The sequence below is a fragment of the Drosophila gunungcola genome (genome assembly GCF_025200985.1).
Source record: "Drosophila gunungcola strain Sukarami chromosome X unlocalized genomic scaffold, Dgunungcola_SK_2 000023F, whole genome shotgun sequence".
In the NCBI taxonomy this organism is placed as follows: domain Eukaryota; kingdom Metazoa; phylum Arthropoda; class Insecta; order Diptera; family Drosophilidae; genus Drosophila; species Drosophila gunungcola.
The window spans coordinates 351,857-377,726 of NW_026453185.1; the positions used below are offsets into that span (position 1 = coordinate 351,857).

A 25,870-nucleotide genomic window follows, 5' to 3' on the forward strand; every position below is an offset into this window, starting at 1 on the left:
CGTAAAATTTACTTTGAGGCTGATTTGACATGTTCACAGGCAAATTAGTGTCGCCCTGGCTGGCGGCACATTAATTTCAACGCCCAGCCAGGCGGACTACACTGTGAGAAATTCGACAATATTTCTCAAAGAATGTCTAATTTTATTCACAGCTAAATAAATGGATAAGGTGCTCCTCTAAATTATTTTGCTCTTCTATTTAATACATTTTATAGAAAGCCATTATCCAAAACCGTAAAATTGTATTTAAATTAAAAGCACGAAAATCAAATTATTTGGTTTTATATATTAGCAACCTATTTTTGAATATATGAATTATTAGTTAATTTTAGATATAAATATCTAAGTAGCCCTAGCTTAGGAGACTACAAATACTTTCTTTTTTAATTTGTTTGCTTCAATGAAAAAAGAAAAAAGTACGTCACATAATTTCGCGCAGTGCACATGTACACCCCCGCAGTTTACTGTTTGGGACCAGCCTAAAAATGTTATTTAGCGCATGTTTTAGCGTTATTTATTAAAGCGAAATTATTGTTAATGAGGTGAAGTCGCGACTGGATTGGAGTTGACTTCGGACGCCTTTTCGACGTCTACAACAATAACAAACTAATTGCGTGAATTTTCCCGGGACCGCAGGTCCTTTTCGAAGGCATTTGCCTTATCGCTCGTTTAAACGAAGGCATTTGATTTTTGTGCCGATAGTGCCACGGAATGATTTAGGCGAATGCCTTCAACACGGCCACACAACAACGTCGCAGGACGACCACCACCGAAAAAAAAAGGAAAAACAATAATCATAACTATGGCTGGTTGGGGTCGGGGGTCGGGGGTCGGGGGCCAGCCTATAAAAACTGGAACAAAAGGAAACTCATTTAAGATATTTATGAAGTACTTAAGCGAAAGATTTGTAACAACTTCGGGCAAAGTTTCTGTGCTTTGCTATATGATTACCGATACATAGAGAGTGGGCAGATCGATGTCCGTTGGCTTTGTTTTGGATATGTCTTGGGAGGTATATAATGAGTTACTAGGAAAGGATCTCAAACAGTTTAAAAACTGCAGAGGATTTATTTTCTTTAACACCCTAATAGTTTTCATTGTTCTTATAAACAATATAAAAAATTTAATTGGCATTCACAAAGAGCACTTTTGGCCAATTTTTCCAAAAATTCATGATGATTCAAATGCAAAAGAAAATAAAATTTTTCAAATCCACCTGGGATTGAATGATTTGTCCAAGTTAATTAAAAAAAAAATGGTAAAAAGAATCAAGTTGGCTAAAATAAAGTGTTTTTTTATTTATTTTGTCAATCTCTCATATTAAATTTTTTGTTTTTCTAAATAAGTCTTAAATATTCAATCAAAGACTTAAACCATTTCCTTTTGCCTTTTCCCCGACTTTTCGGGTCTTTTGTTCGGCCCGATATAGCGTGCTCGTTGGGAAAGGCTTCCCACACGACCGGCCACGCCCACCAATCAACATAAAACCTATAGCCAGATATCTGCATAAGTACTCGTATCTTTTTATCCCAAAGATGGCAGCGCATTTCCGCGCCCAAAGACAATGGCACCCACGGCGATCCAAGAGATGCAAAGATACAGATAGACGGGAAAACCACACACGGAGTTTAAAAAGCGGGGAAAGAGATGGGCAGACAAAAAGTGAAAGAGAGGGGCAATTAAAAAGCCGCCGGCGAACAAGCAGGAAGATGAGAGGCCCTAATAGCCATGGCAAAAATGAAAAAAGGAGAAAAAAAATTGCCGCATCATTTGAAATTCATTAGTTGGCCGATGGGAAGGGCGTGAGATGTGGCCCTTGAATTGCTTCCTTTTTTTCGGTATGGTTTCTATATTTTCTGAAACGCCAGTTTTTTTATTGTGCTTCGTTTTGTGGAAGGGCATAAATAAATCAACAGCCTCGCGTGCTCGTCAAAGAGCGAGGCGACATCGTCAATCATGACAGCGAGATGTGTCAACAAACGTCAAACAACAGCCATGACCACAACTCACTCGGGGCCAAAAGAAAAAAAAAGAAATGAGGAACAAAAACCGGGACTCGAAACCCCAGAACTTAGAGCCTGGACCACAGCTTCATCAGCTGTCACAGGACTTCGCGTCCAGGACCTCCGCCAGAGCCGCAAACTTTTGACTGATGATCCGGCGATGATTTGTCACAATTTCGGGGCCCAAATGTTGCGCTCAGTAAATTCATTTAATAATTGTTACTCCCCTTAAATACTGTCATAATTGTGGCGTAATCTACACTGAATATTATGAACATTTATTTAATAGGCATAGATTGTTCATCGGCTCAATAATTGAAAGGTATTTTAAAGGGATTTTTTTTAATGGTTTTAATAAAGAGTTAATAAATATTGCAATATAAAGGATGGTATCGTTTGATATATCTTAAATAACATGGCCAAAACCTTAAAGACTATACGTTTAGATACCCAAATTTGCTCATATAAAAAATAGATACAATTTAATTAATTAAATGCCATCAATACATGTTTCGCCGGCAGGTAGCAATAAAATATAACTTTTTCTGCTTAGAATTTCAAATAAATATCATTATAATATATGCAGTTTACACGTTCCTCCAGATAACAGGTGCCACTTTTCGCTACCCTCGAGTTACACTCTTTGGATTCGGATTCGGATTCGGATCCGTTCTTATCGCCACGGTTCGTGTTTCGTTCTATTGATATCCATCCGTCTGTGCTTTTCCGGCTGCATTTTCAGTGGAAAAGTGGATGGGCGGAAAACTGGGAAACTGGGAAACGGCGAGCTCACAATGAAACGAATTTAATGCGTTTTATGCGTGCCGCTGAAAATGCTAATCAGACAAATTAAATGCCACGCAGACTCGACTCCCTTCTTCAGGGTCCACTAAACGCCGGTTTGTTGTTGTGCACCTCGCACTCGCCCCATCCCGCTCACTCCCCACCATCCCTCTCTTTCTGGCTTACAAGGCAAAGTAGTGCAAACCACGATTTGGATTACGCTGAGCGAAAATGGTAAGCAGAAACGCAAGGAGCACAAATTTCACATTTCTCGTCATTAAATTTCCAATCGATTGGTATTCTCAGCCAAAAAATTATATTTTTGGTAAATTTACGCAAAAATCATGATGTAACCCCTTATGAAAAATGCGCAAATTTTTAAGGATTAAAAGTTTAGCATATCAAGTGGACCTAACAACCAATCTTTAAGTTGTTTATCTTTTTTTTCCACAATAGATTCAATCAATAAGATTACCATTAATTCGGGTATGTATTTAGAAACTAGTTTAAAGATATTTTATTTAATAATATTATCCAAACACCTCTTTATTTTCTTTCAGTGCAAAGGTGAGGGGTTAAGATTGGCTTTTGCATGACCAGCAAACCGTTTGTTTTGCTGCTGCTGTTGCTGCCTTGGTGTGTGAATTATTTTATGTACATTTGATTGCGAGCGTTTATGGCGGAAAACGCCAGAGAACCGCAAAACAAACTAAAACCGAAATAAAAAATAAAGCCAGTAGAAACATTTCTTTCCTTTCCTCATTTATTTGGTTTTTTTATTTTTTGTATTTTTTTGGCAGCCAGTAACACGAACTTTTTGCTTCCGAATGCAGTCCCCTATATTCCGTGTTGTTTTTATTTTTTGTTGTTTTCTTCAGCTTTTCCCCCTGTCTGTATTAATCATAATTATGCAAATTTGCGGCTAGGCGGGCAGGCCGTTGGTTTGTTTGCACAATTTTCCACCTTTTATAGTACAGTTAATTTTCGTGCTCGTTTTCATTTTCCTTTTGGTGCTTTTGCAGTATTCTTGCCTTTTCTGCAAAGAATTTCCCCATTTCCCAATCCCCAATTCCCGCCGACGTTTGGAAAACGTTTTTATGCAATTTATTCAAGTTGCGATTAGCGTCGTCTACGATATTTGTTGGCTTAATTGCTTTGGCAGTCGAAGAAAAATCAGGGAGCCGAGGGAAAATTCCAAAGTGCGTGAAATGCGTTTGGAAAAAGAGGTAAAGTGGGTTTTTTCCCGGCAATGAAAGACAAAATATCTGAGCTGCATTCCGATTTGGTGTGGATATCTATGTAGACATATGCCAGTACTTAAATAGCTATTGGACAGGCACGCGAACCACTTTCAACAAGTTTATTAGGTAAGTAGGAAACCAAATAGGTTAAAAGAAAATAGATAGGATATACAAAAACGTACATTAAACTAAAAGTAATAAACTTGATTAATTGAACATGTAAGCCACTTACAAAAGCAAAATTAAAAAAAATAACACGAAATTATTTTTTTGAACGCAAAACCAAAAAATATCATCATTATTTCAAACCATAAAAGTAAAAATAAAAACAATTGTAAGGGTTTTTTTTTGTGCATAAATAATATAGTTTCAGTAATTTGCCAAAAAAGTACAAAATATTTGAAAACATTTACATGCTATCAGATACATTTCTCTTGTTTTCCTATAAGTAGCGCACAAACAAGCTCTTCCTGATGTTTGTATTGTTTTCCCTGAATTTTCCGCTTTCTGCAGCCCTGCCCCCCGCCAAAACTGCTTCAAATTGTCTTAGTTAGCGCTCGAAAAATAACCCAGGCAATAATCGCAAATAATAATTAACTAATTAAAAACGAGAAGAGGGGAAAGGCGAGGAAGTGGGCGGCAGTAATGGCAAATTATGGACTGAGCTTTTCCCGCAACGGGCAAACAATGTGTGGCAATATTTTAGGAGGGAAAAACATTCGGCTGTGAAAAACCGCAGTGATTTTCACACAATTTGCAATGCGAACACGATGAACTCAGTTAAGTTTTCCCCTATCTCCGTTTTATTTGCTCAGACTTAAACTAAATTTATGAAAGTTAAGTTGGCTGATTTCACCTGGAGCTCACCTTAATTTTATAAATTTTAATCTCAGTTTATTCTGCAAAAAAGTTTTATTGACTTTACATTAATATTACTTCAAATTGTATTTTATCAACAATATAAGTTTATTTAATTAAAGCATTTTGTAAGGTGCTCTTATTTATGAATACTAAAATTCTATAATTTTTCTTAATTATTACAGATTATTTATTTATTTAATTTATTCCATTAAGTAATTCTGTTTGTTTAAGCCAAACGGCGGTTATTAAATTTTTGTTATGTTTATTATTGTTGTTATTTAAAATAAAAGTTAATAATAATAATATGAGAAAAAAACAGGCCTTAGTGAAATAAAAGTAGATAAACAATAAATACATTGCTTTTAACTGCTCTATATTTTTCCCCAGGAGTCTGCCACTTAACCCTCCATTAATCATGCCGCCCCAGAGGTCAAGAGGTCACCAAGAGGGAAACGGAGATGGAAATTCCGGTGGCCACCTTCGCGCTGATTGATTGACTCATTGCACTTGGCCGCGGGTCGCCTAATGCGATTCCGTCATTAATCACCGGCATCCAATACGGGGGTTTCTATCGGGTGCAGTCCGCCCTTAACCCACCGCCACCCCCTTAGCCCACCAGCACTCCTTTAACCGCCGGCGAATGCAAAGCGCAACTAAACAGCGCTAAAGAGTACAAAGTTGAGTGCCTGCGAGCGTGTGTGTGTTTGTGTGTGGAAATTTGCACGCGGTCACGTTAAACGCTCGAAATTAAAACGGAAAAAAAACCCCAAAGCGTAGCTTGAATGACCTCCCACCCCCCAAGAACCCCCACCCACCTCTTGCCACCCCATCTCAACCACCTTGTGGCCGTAACAATCCACTGACGTGACACCAAAAGGCCGAACCGTACTTAGGCTAACAACGCAGCGGCAATCAGCGGAGCCAACTGCACGACTCGGCCTAAAATGCCTATTTTGTAGTCCAACAACAGCGAGAAAAGGGTACGTGCGAGCACTGCGAGAAAAAAGGGCAAATGTCCTTGAAGGCCTTAGTTAAAAATACAAAAAAATTTAAAAATTCAACTTTACAATTCTAAGCAATTTAACTATTATTTCGTTGTTAATTTAAAAGTGTTACTTTTTAGCCCACAAAGAATTATTAATAAAAAAAAGGCTCGGCTTAAAATATTCTTTTAAATTATGCAATTATGGAAAAGGATTAATTCTATTATGTTTATTTTCTAAGTATTATTTTTTATTTTCATACCTTTAATGATAAAGTAATTAATTAACAGTATAAGGACATCAAATGGCTGTCTCACTTTGGTTTCAATGCATTAAAAAAAAATTAAATTAAATTAAATTAAATTAAATACATGTTGGCTATCAAAGTAAATCAATAATGGAAAACATTCCATTTTTTGTCATTGAGTTGGGATTTTTAAGTTTTCGCTACGTTGCAGTCCTTAAAACCAGTGCCCCTGCAGTTTTTGCTGCAGACCCCTTTGAGCAATTATGAAGCTTGCATGCTAACATTATAATTGATTGCCTAAGCTTAAAGGGGCGGATGGGGATTTCGAGGGGATTTGACTGCCGAGGGTGCCTGGTAATTTGATTGCGCAATTTGCGCGCATTGTGTTGCATAGTTTTTGGCGCGCGAACTTGTCCCCACACCATTTTCCTTGGGAAAATCCTGGTGAACGCACGAAACAGAAAACAGGCAACGAACATGACATGCATTTATGTCACGTCACATGTGCAACACGAACACCCATACCCATACACACCCCGAGTGTGTGTGTGTGCAACAATTTTAATTGGCGACATTCCGCAATTTTATGACTTTTAAAATTCTACATATATTTCACATGCCACGTTGCCGCACTTCAATTGGCCTTTTCGAAGGACACAGTTTCCCCCTGTTCCATCGTTCCTCCATTCCTCCATTCCTCCTTCACCATCGTACACTCGAAGAAAAGGAGGCGAGCAAGGACATGCCTGACTGCCACTAATTCCCCTGCTGGTTGTGGTTGTTGTAATTAGTGCACTGCATTTCTTTGCCACTTTCGGCCATGGCAATTAAGCCACAACTACGGGGGCTTTGGGGGGTTAAGGTGTTCGGTGTTCGGTGTTCAGTGTTCAGTGTTCAGTGTTCAGTGTTCAGTGCTTTGCCAAATGAACAAAGGTAAAGGAAAAAAAAAGAAGGAAAACCGAAGAAACCGAATATGAAATTATGCAATTAAGCTGCGAGTTCAGTGGGCTGGTGAGGAAATTTCCCACCCAGGCCAAGGACAAATGGGCGTCAACAATTTTTATAGCCTCCAGGCTGTAAAAGGCTGTCAAAATATTTCAAATGCTCTCGTTAGGGTCTTAAGACCTAGTATAGGTTTTAAGCACGCTTTCAGTCCGGCCATTTTAAATACGTAAATATATATTTTTCCTATTTAAAGAAGCAACTGCTTAAAAGACGATTTATTAGACGGTAAGCTAGGTTGTTTGTAACTTTTCGAAACACATTTATTAAACAATGGAATAACAAAATAAAAAGATAAATATTAAGAAATTTTAATAAATAATAAAACGCAAAACAATTCAATTTAAAATTGACTTTTGGCTTATGCTTTTTTCTCGAGCCCCTGTTTTAAATTTTTAACATTTATGTATGACCAAATTGATCCATCCGTCCCCAGCTGTCCCATATATGTATAAGCCAATATTTTCCGCTTTCGCCAGTTTATCGTCCTAAGCGGCTAAGCAGCGGGATGTCCGATGCATCTGGGGAGCACTGGAGATCGGTCGGGTTGAGTTTCGGTCTCTGAGCTCGACGTTAACCCATCGGATCGCCGACAATGGGCGATCAGCAGATGGCCCCGACATCAACACCTTGCCCACTTTTATGGCCCATCATCGGGGCGCTCTTTCCGTATTCTCCACAGCATTTTCCCCACAATGTTGCCGTCGAGCTGCCGTTTTTTTTATGGCCTGCCGGCAAAGATGCATTTTGCATTTCACTTTAATTCAAAACGACTTAATTTCTTCTTCGACCCGGCGAGTGGGAACCCAAAGAGGTTCTTCGATAGCAGCCTCGTCTTGGTGCGAGAAATGCTTATAAATGCTCACTGGCGTGGCCGATTAATTGCACATAAAAATTAACAACAATCAGCCGAGCGGCAACAATAACTATCGAACTGCAGTTGCCCCAACCGCCTGAAAATATATGGGATCTAGAGGTGGTAACGTGAGTGACAGTTCAAGACCTATAAAATATGTCCTTGAAATATATGTTAAGCCGATATTGTTAAGGCACGTGTTATAATTTTGGATTAAGAAAAATTTAAGTAATTATCAATATATAATAAATATATTGCATATATATTGCACTTGAGATGTTTTAAGATTTTCATATTCGTATCCTTTTTATTATTAAGTATTTTTTTTTATAATATTTGTATATGTGAATGAATGTTAGGGCAAAAATATTCTTTCTTTTTTTTACTAAAAATCGTTCTGGATAGCATTATTTTCTGATCACGAGCACATCGCTATTGATCACACCTTCAAGATCGTTATAACATTATCGTTCCCCCAGACAATGTTGCACTTTGTATGGCTTGGGCCACAAAAAATCCCCCTTATTTTTTAGTTTTTTTTTCCGTGGTTCGTTTTATGTGCACCAAATTGAGTCATAAAATACATTTTCACTTCGTCGCCAGCTTTGAGCCATCAGATATTTAAGTGGTTGCATTTGGAAATGCTTTAAGCATATTTTTATGGCCAATGCAAATGTGGCAAATGTCGCCTGGTCCGTCGTTTAGCCAACTTGCTCTCCTAATTAAGAGGCCCATCCGCAGATAAGGGAAATATGCGAGAGGACCATTAGTTTATCTACAAATTGGACACAAAAAATATCAAAGATATACAGGAGTGTGGAGCTGGGGCATTTCTGTTTTGGCACGAGCGCAGTACAATAAAGGTTATATGGTTATTGTTCTTTTATATATTACTAATGAAAATCAATTACATATTAAGAAATATTTGTTTTAATTAAATAACATTCAAAAACATTTTATTTAAAGAAGTGGAAATTAAATTATGAATTTAAAATAATAGATACATTTTTAATGGGCTTCTAAATTACAGGACTTTTAGCTTCGAATTGGTATTTGATTAGAAATTACATATTTTTGTAATAATAAGAAATTTAAATTTGTTAAGGCTATTTTTTTTGTACTTAGAAATGTCTTTAGAAACTCGCAAATTCTGTGAGGAATTTTTTTTATAGTCATCTCTCTTAAGAAGGATTACCTTTTTCGTCCACATTAAGATATCAAATAAAATCAAAGCAAAATCTCAGCGAGGTGTTGATTAGTCGACCGGACTAAGCTGAACCATAAAAAGTGAATAAGCCCCGAATCCGGGCAGGTGCCAAAAGGGGGAGGACCGATCGAAGTCGGATTCGGATTCGGATTGGGAGCCCATTCCTCCAGTGAATCAAAGGATCCATAACGAAAACCTCCAATGGATTTATAGGTGCCGGCAGGCAGTAAAAATTTAAATAGCATCCATTTAGTGGGGGACCCGGGCGACATCAATTTTTTAAAACGAGCGCCGCCTCGAAAAATTGAGAGGGGTGGCGGGGGGGAGCAACGAAATCTGAATCAGGGCTTATGTTTATCCTGCAGTTGTTGCTATTGTTGCTGTTGTAGCTGGCATGCTGACTGATCTGGAGCAGCGATAAATCGCAGGGCGGCAGGGGGTTAAAGGGTTAAGGGGGCAGGAGAACACCTTTGTTGGCCACGTTGTTGACAAATCAGTTGGCAACAACGTTGGCCATCGACGGCACACGCGACCAACAAAAACAAGAGCCAAATAAAGCAAGGTAAACAAACTAAAAACAAGTGGAAATGTAGCAAAGCGACAATTTAAATACCTTGCCTTTCATAATATAAAGTGGAAAAGGGACCTTGTGTATTGAAAAAAGATTATTTATTTAGGTTTCCTAGCATTTAATAATATTAATATTAATATTTACATTTTCCATTAATTAATTAAGAATTTAGAAAACAACTGTAATGAAAATAAAAGTGTGAAATTAAATATTAATCTTAAAACTACAAGCTAATAATAAAATATTAAAATAAGAAATGTACTAAGGTTGTCGTCAGCCATTTAAATATATAAATATTCTAAAATTGGTAGTGTTTTTAAGTTGGGTATAAAAAGTTGAAGGAACATTCGAAATCTTCTGCTCCAATTTAAATGACCCCTTGTGCAAAGGGTATCGGGAAATAAAAAGAAATAAGCCGTGGCAAGTCAGAGCCGCGATCTTGGTGTCGAGGCCTTGTTTCAGCGCTATATTTCGATATTCGAGGCCCGGTCCAGCGAGAACCTTTGTCACCTCCGGACCCATTTACCCCCACGTTGCAGGCTGTGGCTGGATCTCGAGGGTTCGGCGAGGGCAGCACATTAAAAGTAAATTAACTTATCAGCGACAACGATCAGTTATTTTATTACGTTTGTCCACGCAGTAACACGAACATTATAATATCAAAGATGCCGATTAAGATTCCACAGGCCCCGCAATGTTGCCTGTTGGCTGTTGGTCCACGGAAACAGATCACAAATGGAAATGGAAATGGACGGACTCTGGGATCAGCTTGGACAGGAGTTGAGCCCCGGTGCATGTGGGTTGCTGTTTTTTTTTTTTTTTTTTGGGTTGGACAGATGGGGAAAGCAAATATTACAACCGGAAAATTACCCCGTTGATTTTACATATTTATTTGCCAACTTTAAGAACGTATTCTTTTATAAATTGCCAAAGTTAATATTCCTTTAAGGGTTAGGAAACGTTTGATTTGTCTTATAGCCACCTTTTTAAATCTTAAATCCAAATTAGTGCTGGCATAAAATAATCCAAAAAAGTTTTGTTAACAAACCATAGAGTTTTTACTTTTAAATTTTAAATAAACTATTCCAACCTGTCGTTGACCATCGATAGTATAATATTCGTAATCGTAATTTTAGGCCCCTCTCTCTTTCGACCTTCGGTATATTGTATTAAATCTTCAAGATGGAGAAACCCCCTGCGGATGTTTGCAGTGCAAACAGAGTTACTTAGTGAGTGGACATTAGGCCAATTAATGCGATCGTCAGATGGAGAGATACGCAGATAGATAGATAGATAGATAGATAGATAGATAGATAGATAGATAGATATTCGAGAAATAGAAGGTTGCACATGGACAACTGTTAAGCAGTTCGCAGAAGAGACCGGAAAAACGCTGCCAACTGTCCAAGTTGGCTGGCAACTGTCCAGTAATCGAGGGGAAAAGGGGGTGTGGCATTGGGACAACTGCGCATTGCGGTTTCTGCATTCGTACATTTCTTTTTCATAATTTCTAGCAGCTCCACTGGAAAAAATAATTACATTTTAAAAATATTCTTTGATATTATTTTTTAAATATTTGGATTTTATAAAATATAAAATTACAATTCATTTTTTTTGTCAAATATATTTACACAACAATATAATACAACTTAATTTTTCTTCTGATTTATAACACCAAGTTAATGCTAATATTGTTGTCTAGAAAATGTACCTTTATATGCATTTAATATTTCTTTATAAATGTATCTAGAATATTTTCTTTCATATTTTCATTTATATTCTTTATCTTTATCAATTAATTTGTTTCCTCAAGATATTCTTAAAGAATATATTAAAATTTTTAAAAAATAATGTCAGTTTTTGTTTTCTTAAATATCAAATAAACTCTAATTACATAAAAACATAATTTCAATTTCTTCGTAATATATATTTTTTTCACAGTGCTGACATTGCTGCTGGAGTGCAATTATTTTAAGCATTCAATTGGCATTGGCAGTTCGAACTCGAATCGACCGCAGACCGCAGGATATGCGACTGGGCTGGCAATTATATGCATTTAAGTGCAATAACCGTCATCAGGACGAAGGACTCGGGTGACTTTTCCTCGCATTTGATGCTCCAGCAGACGCTAATTATTTTAATGCGCTCCGCAATTGAAGCGCGCGCTTCCATCGCCCTAATTTCCCCTTTCCTCGACACTAATGACCTTCGCAGGTCACCTGACCTTTTCTCCGTTTTCTCCGACCGGAATCAATATCAATCAAACGGAAACCGCCGCTCTCGACAAATTGCATTTGTTCATCCCACTCCACTCCACTCCACTCCGCTCCGCTTCCCTTCCTGCAATTAGTCCTTGGTTAACATGTGGCCAACGAAGACCAAAGGACGGGCTATTGGCGTGAAATTTTAATTGCCATCTTGTTGTCTGGGAGCGTGGAATCGAAGAAAGGGGATGGTCATTTGTCGGGGGGTTCAACTATTATTTCTTTTTTTTCACAAAGAAATCCCACACTTGTTCACTGAAGTAACAATAAATATAGCACATAATTTAGGCAAATGATTAAAAGCCTTTATACATGGTAAATGTTTTATTTTATTTAAAATAAATTAAAGAAATGATTAAATGACTTTAAAGCATGGTGTTAAACAAATTTTGTATTAAATTACATTTTTAGACGAGCCAGAAAAATTCTTATGAAAAGTAATTCAAAATTAAAATTAGGTATCATGAGAATTAAAAGTACTTAAATTATATGATATATGATATGTGGTATGCCAAAATGAAATTCCATATGTTTTGTCAAAATTAAATTAAATTGTTGCTTTCATAGTAATTGAAATATAAAAAACATCTACATTTAAACGGTTATTTCTTGTTATTAATTTTTTGTATTGCTACTTATACAAACTTTGTTTTTAATTGCTAATATATTTTACCAGACAGTTTATTTTTTGAAAATTTGTTATATCGCGAAACCCTACCTCCACCCTACAGATCCACCAATTTATCAATAGCGCCATTTTGGCCACATTTAAGGCTCCGCAGAACCAAAAGACCCGAAGCGAAGGGCCAAAGAGCATACACCCATGGCCATTTGACCGACATTTGGTGGTGCTATAAAAACCGCGCAGAGACGGTTTTCCACCACACCTCGTGGTGGATTCGCCACACCGTCGGCAACATGGCGCTGTGTCGGAGCGAGAGGCCCGATGAGATGGCAACAGGGGAGAGCGAGAGGCGGCGAATGGGCGCATCCGACCATCCCTTTCTGGCCCACTGAAGTGAAGGGGGCCATACCAAAGCCTATGACAAAGTGGCAAAATTGTTGCCACCACCACTGATGCCGCCTCTGCCGCTGCCGAAGTCGACGTTGGCAGAGGCAGCGGCGGGTCGGGCAGGTGCGTTTCATAAACGCTCAGTCTCGTTTTGGCAGCCAAGCCGCTCACGACGTCGCTGGGTGAAAATTGAGCAGAAAACTTGAGAACTTCAAAATTGCCTAAATAAGTAACTCCAGTGAACGTGAATTTTTTTAGTGAAGTGTTAAATAGAATTAAAAAAAATAAAAACACAAGAAAATTCAACGGAAAAGAAAGAAAAATCCAACAAAACGCCTCTTTGGGCTGGCTATGAAAGACTCGATGAGCATACTCGCCCAAACGCCCAGCGAGCCGAACGCAGTGCATCATCCGCAGCTGCACCACCACCACCACCACTCACACACGCTGCCGCACCACTACGGCCTGCAGCCACCGGCGGTGGTCAGCATTAGTGGTATAACAGCCAACATGTCCTCCGGCGGCAGCACCACCACGGCATCGGGCCTGAAGCCCAATCGATCCCGCTTCATGATCAACGACATTCTGGCGGGCAGTGCAGCGGCCGCGTTCTACAAGCAGCAGCAACAGCAGCATCACCAGCAGCAGCAACTGCACCACCACAACAACAATAACAACAATTCGGGATCCAGCGGTGGCAGCAGTCCCGCTCACAGCAACAACAATAATAACATCAATAATGGCGAAAACTTTGAGCCACCAACGGCTGCTCTGCCACCTGCCCACCTGCACCACCCACAGCCGCATCCGCATGCGCATCCGCAAGGCCATCCCCACCCACATCCGCATCCGCATTCGCACCCGCTGATGCATCCGCATGGCAAGCTGGGCCATTTTCCACCCACCGCTGGCGGCAATGGGTTAAACGTGGCCCAATATGCGGCGGCCATGCAGCAACACTATGCCGCTGCTGCGGCCGCCGCTGCCGCGCGAAACAATGCAGCAGCCGCCGCTGCAGCTGCTGCTGCGGCAGCCGCTGCTGCAGTGGCACCGCTGCCCGGCGTGGGTGGCGGTGGTGGGGTGGCAGTGGCGCCACCGGCTGGTGGACTGGGACAGGATTTGGACGACAGCAGCGACTACCACGAAGAGAACGAGGACTGCGACAGCGACGAGGCGGGCAGCGCGGGAGGCGGCGGGGGAGGCAGCGGCCACATGGACGATCACAGCGTTTGTAGCAATGGTGAGGTGAGCCTCTGTACTATGAGGGCGGGGCGGGGGAATAGAGGTCAGGGGGTCAGGATGCCCCTCTTAGTCATTTCAAAAACAAAAATTCAAGCAATCAAGGTATTTTTCATATTAAAGTACTACAGTACACTTCTGCATATTTCCAATTTGGAACTTTTTATCAAAAATAGAAAAATGGGAAAATTGACCAAGCTATATAAAAAAAACTTTAACCAGTCAACTTCTGTTCCATGATAACCACAATTTTTGCATAATATTTATAAGACAATATTTTTTCCTAGTTATTATACTCTTATTAATAGTTAGTACTGAGTTCCCCATCAAACAACCAAAGAAGAGGTGTCAAGCTTAAGTTTCAAGACCAATTTTGAAATAAGAAATATCAAAACATTTGGCAAAGGGTTTTCCTAGTCAAAGGTATTGAAATTATATACTTGCGGAAAGTGTGTGAGGGTTCTTGTTGAAAACTTAAACTAAATACAAATAAGAGTTACAAAATGGACTCCAAAAGTATAACAAATTTGACTTATGGTCATCAAATTAAGAAAGGTCAACAAAAAAGTCTGCTTTATTTGTTTTAATTGAGAAACTTATTGGTTTGATTAAGTTTGCATTGTAAAACTACCCAAACTTTAAAGTTCTGTCCTATTTTTTCATTTTAAAATATTTGTAAATACTTTGATCCTCAAGCAAAGGCTCAAAATTATTCATAAAGATTCAGTTAGTAATGCAATAAAATCGACTTTAACCTTTTAAATTCCATCTAAATTCGTGTTAATTTTATATTTATGTTGCTAAATACATTTCTCCATACCCAATTAAAAATATAATTCAATTAAGTCAAAAATGAAGTAAGTCCGTTGTGCTGCAGTCAAGTTCGTTGCCTAAGTCTTTGTTTTTGGAGCGTGCGCCTGAAAGTGGGAAAAAAGGGGCGGGGGAGGTAGAAGGAGCGGGCCTCGTCGATGTCGCTTTGCAAAACAAACTGTAAAAATTATTGCATGACCATTTTACATTCTCGTTCTTGTTGCTTCTATTTGTTGTGGTTTTAGTTGTAAAAAATTGCATTTTCACGCTTTGTTTGCGTCATTGCGAAGCTTCTAAATCTACCCCACCTCACTCTTCGCCCCTTGCCCCTCCCACAACTTGGGGGCATGCACCTGCGGATCTGCGAGTTATTATGGCAGAATGGAGGGCGTGGCCTGCCGGGAGGGGCAGGCAGGGGAAGAGCAGCCTGAACTGCAGCAAGCAGCAACAAAATGCAGTTTAAAAACCGCCACAGTCGCAGCAAAAAATCTCAAATAATTACACACATCTCACTCTTCTCCCCTCCCCCTCTGCCTCTCCTTGCCTCTCTTTCCCTACAGTTATCTCACGCACCTACCCCCCACTGCAGCCCCACAGCAATCATTTAATTGTGGAAATTGTTATAAAAATGCATTTAACCCCCTTTAATAGTCGCCCCATGGCAATGGCAGCAGCACAGCAGAGCAACACAAAAACAACAACTAAATGTTGCAGTCTGTTTGCTCATCCCATCTCATCGCCACTCGGTTCGCTTATACATCCCCGCTTTTGTCCAGGTTTTTGCTGCTCTCCATCGCAGCGGCCCCCTGTTTTGTGCCATTTATTGCGGCAATTTCCTGTTGCCAATTGCAATTTTATAAACGGTAGTCGCGTCGGCCTGCTCCTTTGGGATGACAGCCAGCCAAGTGGGCTGCCGATTGGCCAGCGGGCAGGGAAGGCGGCAATCCGTCAGTTCATCGGAATTTCGCAATTGCCATGAACTTCGATTACAAAAACAAAATCAAAAACAGAAACAGAAAACGATTATCGATTAAAAGTAGATTATTTATGAACCTACAAATGAACTTTAATTAAAATTCCATACAGAAAACGATTTGTATTAATATTTGTATATCAATTTGAAAACAATCTATGTTATATTTAACATTTTACTTGTCAAATTTTGAATGAACATTTTTTCAAAAATTGATCAATTTTTGGCATTGCCCTTTTGAAAATTGTCCCACAAATATTCGCTCGCAAATCGATAATTCACAATGTCGGTGCCAACATTCGTGAGTAATTTTCTTTAATTGAAAATTAATTTTATTCAATTGCGGCATTATCGCTCATTTATCGCTGCCATTAATCATTTATCGTTTTCGTTGTATACGGTAAACAACTTTCGCCTTGGCGGCATTTTAAACTCTTGATTAGCGATGATTAATTGAAATAATTAACATTGTATTTTTTATGTGTTTCATATCTCAAAGTACAATACTAAACAAATTTATTACCAAATACTACAAAGATGTTTAATTTGTTGGGGGTGATAAACAGAGAACAAGATATTATTAATATTTAATCAGCTATCTGATCTATTTAAAATTATTTTAAATATGTGTGTGTGTTTTTAAATACTTAAATGCTTCTGAATTGTATTTACACAAGTAAATAATTCGCTGTTTCCCCTTTTTTTCCTAAGCCCATTAAACTCCACTCTGCTGACCAAATTTAAATGCGGCACTTGGCAAATTTTCGCTTTAAATAATTTAACGCTTGAGAGTTTACCTAACCCCCTTGGTAGCCCCCTGTTTTGACCGTGGCCCAAAAACTCGCTCTCGCTTATCGGGTAACCACAATCGGTTGAATTTACATAAATTTTATGTACTAAATGGCTGGCCAGAAAAGGTGGAAAAGCGGCGGTTAAGAACACTTCTCGCAAAAAGGGGTGAACTTGGCTTGGCCCGGCTATCTCTCTTGCGCCTTTTTGTGGCAAGTTTAGACATTTTGCTACACGTTTTTATTACACTTACACACACGAACCGCTTTGTGAGCGGAAGCGGCAATTGCGTGGCCATAAACGAGCCTCTAACTGTAGCTGCAACTGTTTTAATAGATCGCCCAGAGATCTGAATCGAATTACCCGAACTTAAGTCGTTGGTCTATGCCAAATCACCATTAAAGGTTGAGAAAAAATAAGTTACTTTTAAAAAACAGTTAAATGAGAAATAACTTTTCAAGAATGTGATTTTTATTGCCATGAAAACTGCTAACAATTTATAAGCTTATTAAACATTATCAACTGATAAAAAAAAACATACTTTTTTCTTATTTCTAAAGAATAAAGTATTTAATTTCCTTGTGAATAGAATTTCGATATACCCAGTTTAACTTAGTCCTTGGGGGTCTTAGTCAAATTTTAATAGAACTATAATTTTCTAGAGTTTATAGAGTTTTAAGAATTAAATATTATATTGCATTTTTCTAAAGACCAATCCCCATCTCTTTTATTTTAGGCGGCAAGGACGACGATGGGAATAGTGTCAAGAGCGGTTCCACCAGCGACATGAGCGGCCTGAGCAAGAAGCAGCGGAAGGCGCGTACCGCCTTCACGGACCACCAACTACAGACTTTGGAGAAGTCCTTCGAGCGGCAGAAGTACCTCAGCGTCCAGGAGCGACAGGAGCTGGCCCACAAGCTGGACTTGAGCGACTGCCAGGTGAAAACTTGGTACCAAAACCGAAGGTGGGTGTCAAGAAATTGTAACACTATAAACTATAAAAATATCAATCAATTAGTTATACAGTTTGCAAAGGTAATTTAAAATTTCTACGAATGTTTGTTGAAACTTTATTAGTCAGACTCCTTAAATATAAATGAATATTATTTAAAGCAAATCACCTTAAAACTTACTTATTTTGGTGTGCCTTTGCAGAACCAAATGGAAGCGCCAAACGGCCGTGGGTCTGGAACTTCTGGCAGAGGCCGGCAACTTTGCGGCCTTCCAGCGGCTCTACGGCGGATCGCCGTACTTGGGCGCCTGGCCGTATGCGGCTGCTGCTGGAGCGGGCGCCGCTGCCGCCGCCGCCCACGGGGCCACGCCCCACACAAGCATCGACATCTATTACCGCCAAGCGGCCGCTGCCGCCGCCATGCAGAAGCCGCTACCCTACAACCTCTACGCCGGCGTACCGTCAGTGGGCGTGGGCGTTGGAGTGGGCGTGGGTCCGGCGCCCTTCTCCCACCTGTCCGCCTCCAGTTCGCTGTCCTCACTGAGCAGTTACTATCAGAGTGCCGCTGCCGCCGCCGCCGCAGCGAATCCGGTGCCGCCAGCGCCGACTTCAGCGGGCGGAGGATCGCCGCCGAGCGGTCTGGCCAAGCCCCACTCCGCCCCCGCCTCCGCCTCGCCGCCGCCAAGGCCGCCGTCGACGCCCAGTCCGACGCTCAATCCGGGCAGTCCGCCCGGGCGGTCCGTCGACAGCTGCTCGCAGTCGGACGACGAGGACCAGATACAGGTGTGAGCGATAGAGCGGTGGAGCGGTACGAAGGAGGGGTGTACGTGTGTCTATCATTGGGCTTATGCGGTCTCAAAAGCGTGATTTTCAAAAGGATTTCATTTATATTATTTTTTTTGTTACATTTTTCCAAGAAATTAACTCAGATGATTTTAATTCTGAACATTCATCCACTTATCATAATTTGTACGATCAAGTGTTTTTAATTATTTTAAACATACAGCTGTTTTTAAAATAATAATGGTGTTATTAAAACAAAATAATAGGGATTAAGTGACTTTTTATTTCAACCTGCATTTAATTAAACTTAAATTGATCGCAATTTGCATTTATCAAAAATCATATCATCATCCTTATTATGGTTCAAACTTAAGTACAAAAATATTTTGTTTAAATTAAATTAAAATATATTTCAAAACATAAAGAAACTTAAGACCTAAAACCAACACAAAACTTGTAACAGTTGTAATATGTTAGGTCATAAAAATAAGCACAAAAATGTTCAGTATTTAAAACGAAACCCTTAAAAGTCAATGAAAATAGTAATAGAATTCCCAAGAATTCGCGTTTTTGAGCTTGCGCATAGGCCCCGCTTGTCTGTGTGTGCCTGCGTGTGTATATAATCATATATCTGTGTATCTCTGTGTGTGCGTGTGCTTGCTTAATTTATTTGATTTGCTTTAGTAACTTATTCAAAATGTTTTTACAAGTTTTTTTTTTTAATATACGAGTATAATAATGGAATAAAATTAAACAAGTATTTATTTAAATGTTGTAAAAACTAGCAGCCAAAAAAGCAAAAGAATTTTGTATAGTTAAGCCTAACCACGAAATGTATTATCGAATAAAAGGGATTTTTTTTTTTTTGTAGCCTAGACCTATAAACGTTGTAACTGTAAAATGTAAAGTATATTTAACCGCATATTTTTTTTGTCTAAATAAAAAATAATACTATGAAAATAGAGCAATCGTTATATTGGCTTCCACGGGCGGGTGTCCCAGGGCAATTAAAATAATGACCAACAGAAACAATTTACAAACGATGTGTGTGGGGGCAGTGGAGGGGTGTGTGGCATATACGACGACGTGCGAGCCAACCCCTAATGATAATAATTGCATGCAAAATGCATTTAACCGCAATTAGTGCATTTATTAGGCCAAAAGTTGATATATTGAATAACTGCCACCGTTGGCCACCAGTTGGCCGAAAGCAGGGGCGTCGTTTCCAAGGGGGGTTTGGGCTTAGGCCATGTTCGGCATTGCGTGCTCGCATGCAAGCGGCGCTGCAGGCGAAAGTCCAGCAAACGATCCTTGAAGTCCGTCGAAGGACCAAAACATAAGTACCCAGCCAGCTGACCAAACAGATCGGGGAAAGCAGAAGGGCAATCGCAATCGGAATCGGAACCCAAGGATTAGGGGTTCGAGGTGCAAAAATTCTAGATGTCTCTTCGAGGGGTTCTTGGCTTCAGGCAATTTTATGCGACGGATCTCTATGGAAAATGTTTTGCATTATCTGAAAACATGCACAAAGTTTAAAAATTGTTGTATTCTAAACAGAACAAGTACAATGTTTGAGAAATACAAGGATTTTAGTACTTTAAGGTAGAACAATTCCCTTATTTTACAAATTTCTAAAAAGTACGTCGGAAAATATACAAACGTATAAGTTAGCTAAAACAATGCCTGAATTAATTGTAAATAACACTTTTAAACAGTTGTCTAAAACTGTTTATAAAAACATTTGTTAGCTAAATGAAAAGAATTATGAATTTTGTATCAAATAATAAAGAAATTTAAATAATCTTTTTAGATCAGCACAAAATATATATTTAAATGACAGTTATGAAATTAATTTATTTACGAAAAGGTTAAGCTTACGATTTTTCTTTATTAATTTAAAAAGTCTTTTTTTATACCAGGGTACACAATATTCCAACCCCAGTTCAGAACTCTCCCGCGCTGCACTTTTTGTTGGCAGCACGCGTGTTCTGAGTTTTCGGCCCGGAGTCTCGAGTTTCTTGTGTTTTTGCGCCTTCATCGACAAATTGGCCGCAATGTTAAAATTGCTGTTGGCCTAAAACAAAAGCGACGCTTGGTAGGACAATGAAATGACAACAACACGGCGCTGGCCAGCGGGCAACCGTTCATTAAAGACAAATGACACAAAACAGAGAACAGAAACTGCACGTACCGCTCGTTGTATCTCTTTCACTCCGCTATCGCCGTCCCACTCAATTAAACACGACCGCTGTTTCAGTTTCAGTTTATTCAGATGTGTGCTAATTATGGCCAGCAATATAAATACACTTACCATTTATTTTGCAGAGGTACTGGAAAAGTGGCTAGAGAAAGTCTTGGAAAACTCCCTAGTTTTTATAAAAAAACATTAATTTGTATAAAAATAAAAGAGGTAAAATATGCTACAATCCCCGTTTATCAAAGTACAAATTCAAGTTTTTATAAAATTGTAATATAACTAATAATTATTTATATAATGTAATATAATTATGTTTATCAGAAAGTGATAATTAATTGTAAGCCAAAAATAATGATTTAATTGTTTTGTACTAAAAACGACTGCCAGGATGTAATTTCCTTAATGTATATGGCTCCCCATCTTTTAAGTTCGCCAGTTAAGTTATCAACTTGGTAGGAAAACACGAAATTGGCTGCGGATTCATGTATAAATTAAAGACACATCATCAGGCGTTTGATATGCAAACTCATCGAATCCAAAGAGCTGGAAAGAGGCAGCCATTGGGGAATAGAGTACTGGAGTACTGGAGGACCGGAGGACCGGAGCAGTCGACCCCGGACGCATTTATGAAATGAAGCAGAAATATTGCCTGCTTACTGTGCTGTAACCAATTTGCATGGAAATCAGGCGCCGACTGTCAAAGTACCTGCCACACATGGCCGCCATCCTCGCATATAGACATCCAATTAGCCGCACATTTTTGTGGGTGGACCAGCATCATCCACATCCACATCAACAGTCTCTGCACATCTACAGCCACCACAATTCGCTTAAGCAGCCAATCAGCAGATCAGGGTGGATAAATCAGAAAGGCGGAGATATCACGGATACTCGATATGGAACAATAAAGGCCATAAAATGTTTATTATTTTTATTTAATGGCTTGGTTCTTCAGAAATATATTTCAAATGCATTTTATTTTCCAAACTTCACTAGGGAAGTCAATCAGAATAATAAATACATTAAAAATCATAAATACACAATATTAATAAACTGTTATTTGCTTGTTTGTATGTTTTTAAACTAGTTTACGCTTCAGATAAGTTATAAACAAAAGTTTAGTTTCAATATTTTCAAAAAAATATTTTAATATTAGTATGTCCTTAAACTTAGTCATGGAAAAGGAATAAAACTTAAAATAGAAACATATTAAATAAAAAGGTATGATTAAATATATAACTTTATATTAAACAGTTCGGATAATAAAACCAAAAGCTAGGTAAATATTTTTCTTAAATTTCCAAAAAAGGCATTATATTTCACCCCATTGTTATATTGATTTTTTTAATAATTATTTGGCCACACATATCTCGCTCCACTCAACCTTATTTCCCTTGAAAACTCGAAATTCGCAGGATAAACACAAGGCAGAAAGCGGGGGCTGGACGAGCGGACCGGAAGAACGCCCACGATTCGCGGATTTTCCCCCAAAATTTGCGAACGGATGTGGCCAACCCCTCAACCCATGCACCACCCACTCACTGCCCACTCACCACTCACTCACCTGCACTTTTAACCTGCAATTTTCGTTCAGCGAAATGTGTAATTTAAAAATAAAAGGGAAAACGAAATTAAAAGTTTATGCTCGCAGAAATGGGAAATCAACTTTGTTTGCATTTAATTTTCACTCCGCTTTTTTACCTTTCGGTTCTTTTAATTTTTATTTTTATTTGTATTTTCATTCTCGTTTGTATTACGCTTTTTGTTGATTTCTGTGCGAGTGACACTGGACATATGCCATTAACAAGTGGCTTGTTTTTTGCTGCCTATTTAATTTAATTCTGATTTTTTCCGATCCCGATTCTTGTAACAAATGGTTCGGGGGGTTAATCTCCGTTCTGTATAATTTGTCACATTTTGCCATCGCTGCATTAACTATTTACCCTCGCCCACCCCGATTCATATATAGATTGCATTTTAAATAATCATTTGACAGGGAACGGAAATTGCGCTTAATTGCCAGCAAGTTGGGTTTTTCATTTGATTTTTACCCTGTTTTATCTGTCGTTATTTTTTTTTCAACTCGTGTTCAGATAATTGAGCTTAAATAAATATTTGCCCGATAATTGCAAAATGTTTGTTATTCTCTGCGCTGCTCCAATCGCTTTGTTGGCATAATTCTGTAAAGCGAGAATTTTTATTCCGTTTTTTTGCCATTTAAATCGGTCTGTCATCGTGTCTAAATAAAACAAATTTGCCTGTCGTTTTCTGAAGAAGTAGATTTACTTTATAGCATTTCGAATAATTTGCATTTCCTTAGCCATGGTGAAGCTCTACCAATTTATTTTACATTCTTATGTCTATTTAATTAATTTAGCAAAAGCAGATATTTTTAAACTTTAAATTTGTAATTTAATTACCTATCAAATAAGTCACTTCATATTAAACGCTCATCTAAAATGCGTTATAAAAGTTTATATAATAAAATGTGTGAATCAATAGTTAATATGACAATTATTATAATAATAGTATATTAAAAGTAAATATGTTGAGATATGTTAATATAACTTATTTTATATATTAGAAAAAAAATTTAAAACATACACCAAGTATAAATATATATATATATTTTCTTAAATAGATGAATGTCATCGAGATCAATTTTGAAATGATCTTAATTTGTATCTTATGCTTATACAAGTCTTTTCTAGATCGGGGCATTCTGCAATCGTCTATTTGTAGTTGTATACCATTTTGTGAAGCGCAGAAACGCCTAAAAGGCGGCATGCAAAAATTTCACGTGTTTGTTTTCGCTCCCTCGGCGTTCGCCTCTTCTGCCGGCGATTATATTCAATAATTGTGTGCATTTAGATAAGTTACAAGCCCCGAGGGCCTCAGACAATCGAGCCGTCCACTCTGGGCCACTTTCCCGGGCTTTTGGGCCAAATGGGGGCCAGTCACGCCATCGAAATGCAACTGGGCCTGGGAGCCACTGGTGTGTAGGTGTTGAAAGCGGCTGCAGGCCAGGGAATCCGGCCAGAACTGGCGATCCGGGGAGTGAGGGGAGTGCCGGCTATCCGGGGAATCGCCTGGCAAATTGGCCGGCGCAGAAATGTGTCGGAAGTCTTTAGTAAAAGTTAAATAGAAAGCATATAGCAGATTTATAAGCCTTCGCCGGCTGTAGTTATGCAAATTATTTGGCGAGGGCCCTCCAAATGCTTATATTTCTTGCTTAATATTGGTCCAAGCTTCATGCATTATACATTTTAAATATTTTAAAAGGAAAATAAAACTAATGACAATATAAAGTTATTTAATTTGTTTTACTTGTAAAAGTCACAACTAAAACACGCTTAAAAACCTTTTATGGAAACAGTCCTAGTCCCCTGACTTTCCAATGAAAAAATATCAGTATTTCGGCCATTTTTTTGGCGGTCCAAAAAATGGTAATCCTAATATTCCAATTTTCAATGTTTTAGCCAAAAATATCATTATATATATAACCATTTTCATTGTTCAAGAAAGATTTAAAAAACTTTGACAGATACAAGCAATTTTTCTCTTCGCTTACAAATTAAATGGGCTTTAGCTTGGTATAAAATTATCAAAATTAAAATTAACCAAATCTGTGACAAATCTTGGCCATTTATCTTTTCGGCTGCAAATTGAATGGGTTTCCGAGAGGTGTAACCTCCGCTGTCTGTCCCCTTCTGAGGCCATAAATCTCGGTTACTTCCGCTGCTTCACACACCCGTGCCCGGTAGTCCTTTGCATTTCTAATGGCTTCCTTGGGCCGCTCTAAACTGCATATCCTTGGGCCGAAGTGCAGTGGGTGGACTACTGAATCCCGAGTACCGTATTCCGAATCCCGAATCCCGAATCCGCGGACTGTCAGCTTCTTTGTCCATTTGGCAGCCGTTGCTTTGATTTATGTGCATTATCCTGGACACGTGTGCGCACAAATTGATCCTTTATGAGCATTTTGCGGTTAATAATGCACCGGCACGTGCCGAAATGCCGAGCGTTAAGTGTAAATGATAAGCTCGTCCTTGAGTGGGTGTACTACATATTATATATGTGGAAATGGAGATGGAGGAGGTCCCTTCTTGGGGTTAAGTGTTAGTTTGTTTTTGTGCCGAGTCCGATTCCGAGTGACTCGGAGTGCTTGACATGTGACACCTTTTGTGCGACCCGTGTTCTGTTAGTTTTTCGTTTTTCGATTTTAAAGCGCTTAGTGCCCGGGATAAATCCGAAATCGCAAATGCCACTTCACACTTAATTTGCTCATAATGCCCGACGTAATCCCTTGACTGGGCCGCAGGACAACCCCTGCCATCCTGCTAATATCCTGCCAATTACGCCGGCAACAACAATATTTCCCTGCCACTTTCCACCACCGGAAAAGCAGAGTCACCCCAATAATGGGAATAACAGTGGCAGCGGAGTTTTTACAGATTGCACGAAAAACAGAGTGAGGATCAGATGGATTGGATCTTATCATCCGGGCTTCGGCTCTCACATATGCCCGGCCTAATGTGACAAATTCATCGAGTCCTTGCCATCCTACCATCCTCGATGTCCTTTTCCAGCATCGCTGATAAGCGCCAAATCTCTTGCCGCATTTTAATCCTTCGAACCATTGACAAATTGAGATGGCTGGCCGCCGATAGAAAATGGCAACAAATGTTTTAATTTGGAATTGGGAGTTTGGAACTTGGAATTTGGAATTTGGAATTCCTCGTCGCAGGATTAGGCCGGGAGCGGCGGAAAAAGGACACGGGCAGTTGTTCAGCTGTGAAAAGCGTTTGCCCGCCGATCTGATCGGTTAAATTTGAGCCAAAACTTTGTATATTACACGATAACAATCACTTTGCTAAAGGTTCTAAAGAGAAATTATTAAGATTGGCAGAGGTTTTTTTTTTGAAAACATATAATGTATTCCGTTTGGTTTTTAATGATATATAAATTTGTAAATTATTAAACGGTTTAAAACAAATAATTTTTATAATAATCTAATATTTTTTATTTCATTGAACTTGTAATAATCTTCATTTTTATTAAAATAAGTTAAAAAGCTTTGAAAAGCTTACAAATTAC

At 38.9% G+C, this 25,870-nt stretch overlaps 1 protein-coding gene across 2 annotated transcripts; it reads left to right on the plus strand.

Moving 5' to 3' along the window:
- Positions 1 to 13,192: 13,192 nt before the first annotated feature.
- LOC128260469 (homeobox protein B-H1) lies at positions 13,193 to 19,515 on the plus strand. Of its 2 annotated transcripts, XM_052993509.1 has the most exons (3): positions 13,193 to 14,270; positions 17,578 to 17,806; positions 17,997 to 19,515. In XM_052993509.1, exons 1-3 carry the CDS (start codon positions 13,382 to 13,384, stop codon positions 18,580 to 18,582), a joined length of 1,704 nt encoding a protein of 567 aa, XP_052849469.1. In that variant the 5' UTR covers positions 13,193 to 13,381; the 3' UTR covers positions 18,583 to 19,515. The 2 variants fall into 2 exon arrangements, with proteins under 2 accessions (XP_052849469.1, XP_052849470.1); XM_052993510.1 differs by lacking the exon at positions 17,997 to 19,515 and having other exon boundaries at positions 13,193 to 14,275; positions 17,578 to 17,775.
- The last annotated feature ends 6,355 nt before the right edge of the window (positions 19,516 to 25,870 follow it).

Bases quoted from the DNA above. Each gene is read 5' to 3' on its own strand.
- LOC128260469 (XM_052993509.1), top strand. From the start codon at position 13,382: ATGAAAGACTCGATGAGCATACTCGCCCAAACGCCCAGCGAGCCGAAC. The intron at 14,271-17,577 runs GTGAGGTGAGCC...CTTTTATTTTAG, and splicing joins TCACAGCGTTTGTAGCAATG to GCGGCAAGGACGACGATGGG. The intron at 17,807-17,996 runs GTGGGTGTCAAG...GTGCCTTTGCAG, and splicing joins ACTTGGTACCAAAACCGAAG to AACCAAATGGAAGCGCCAAA.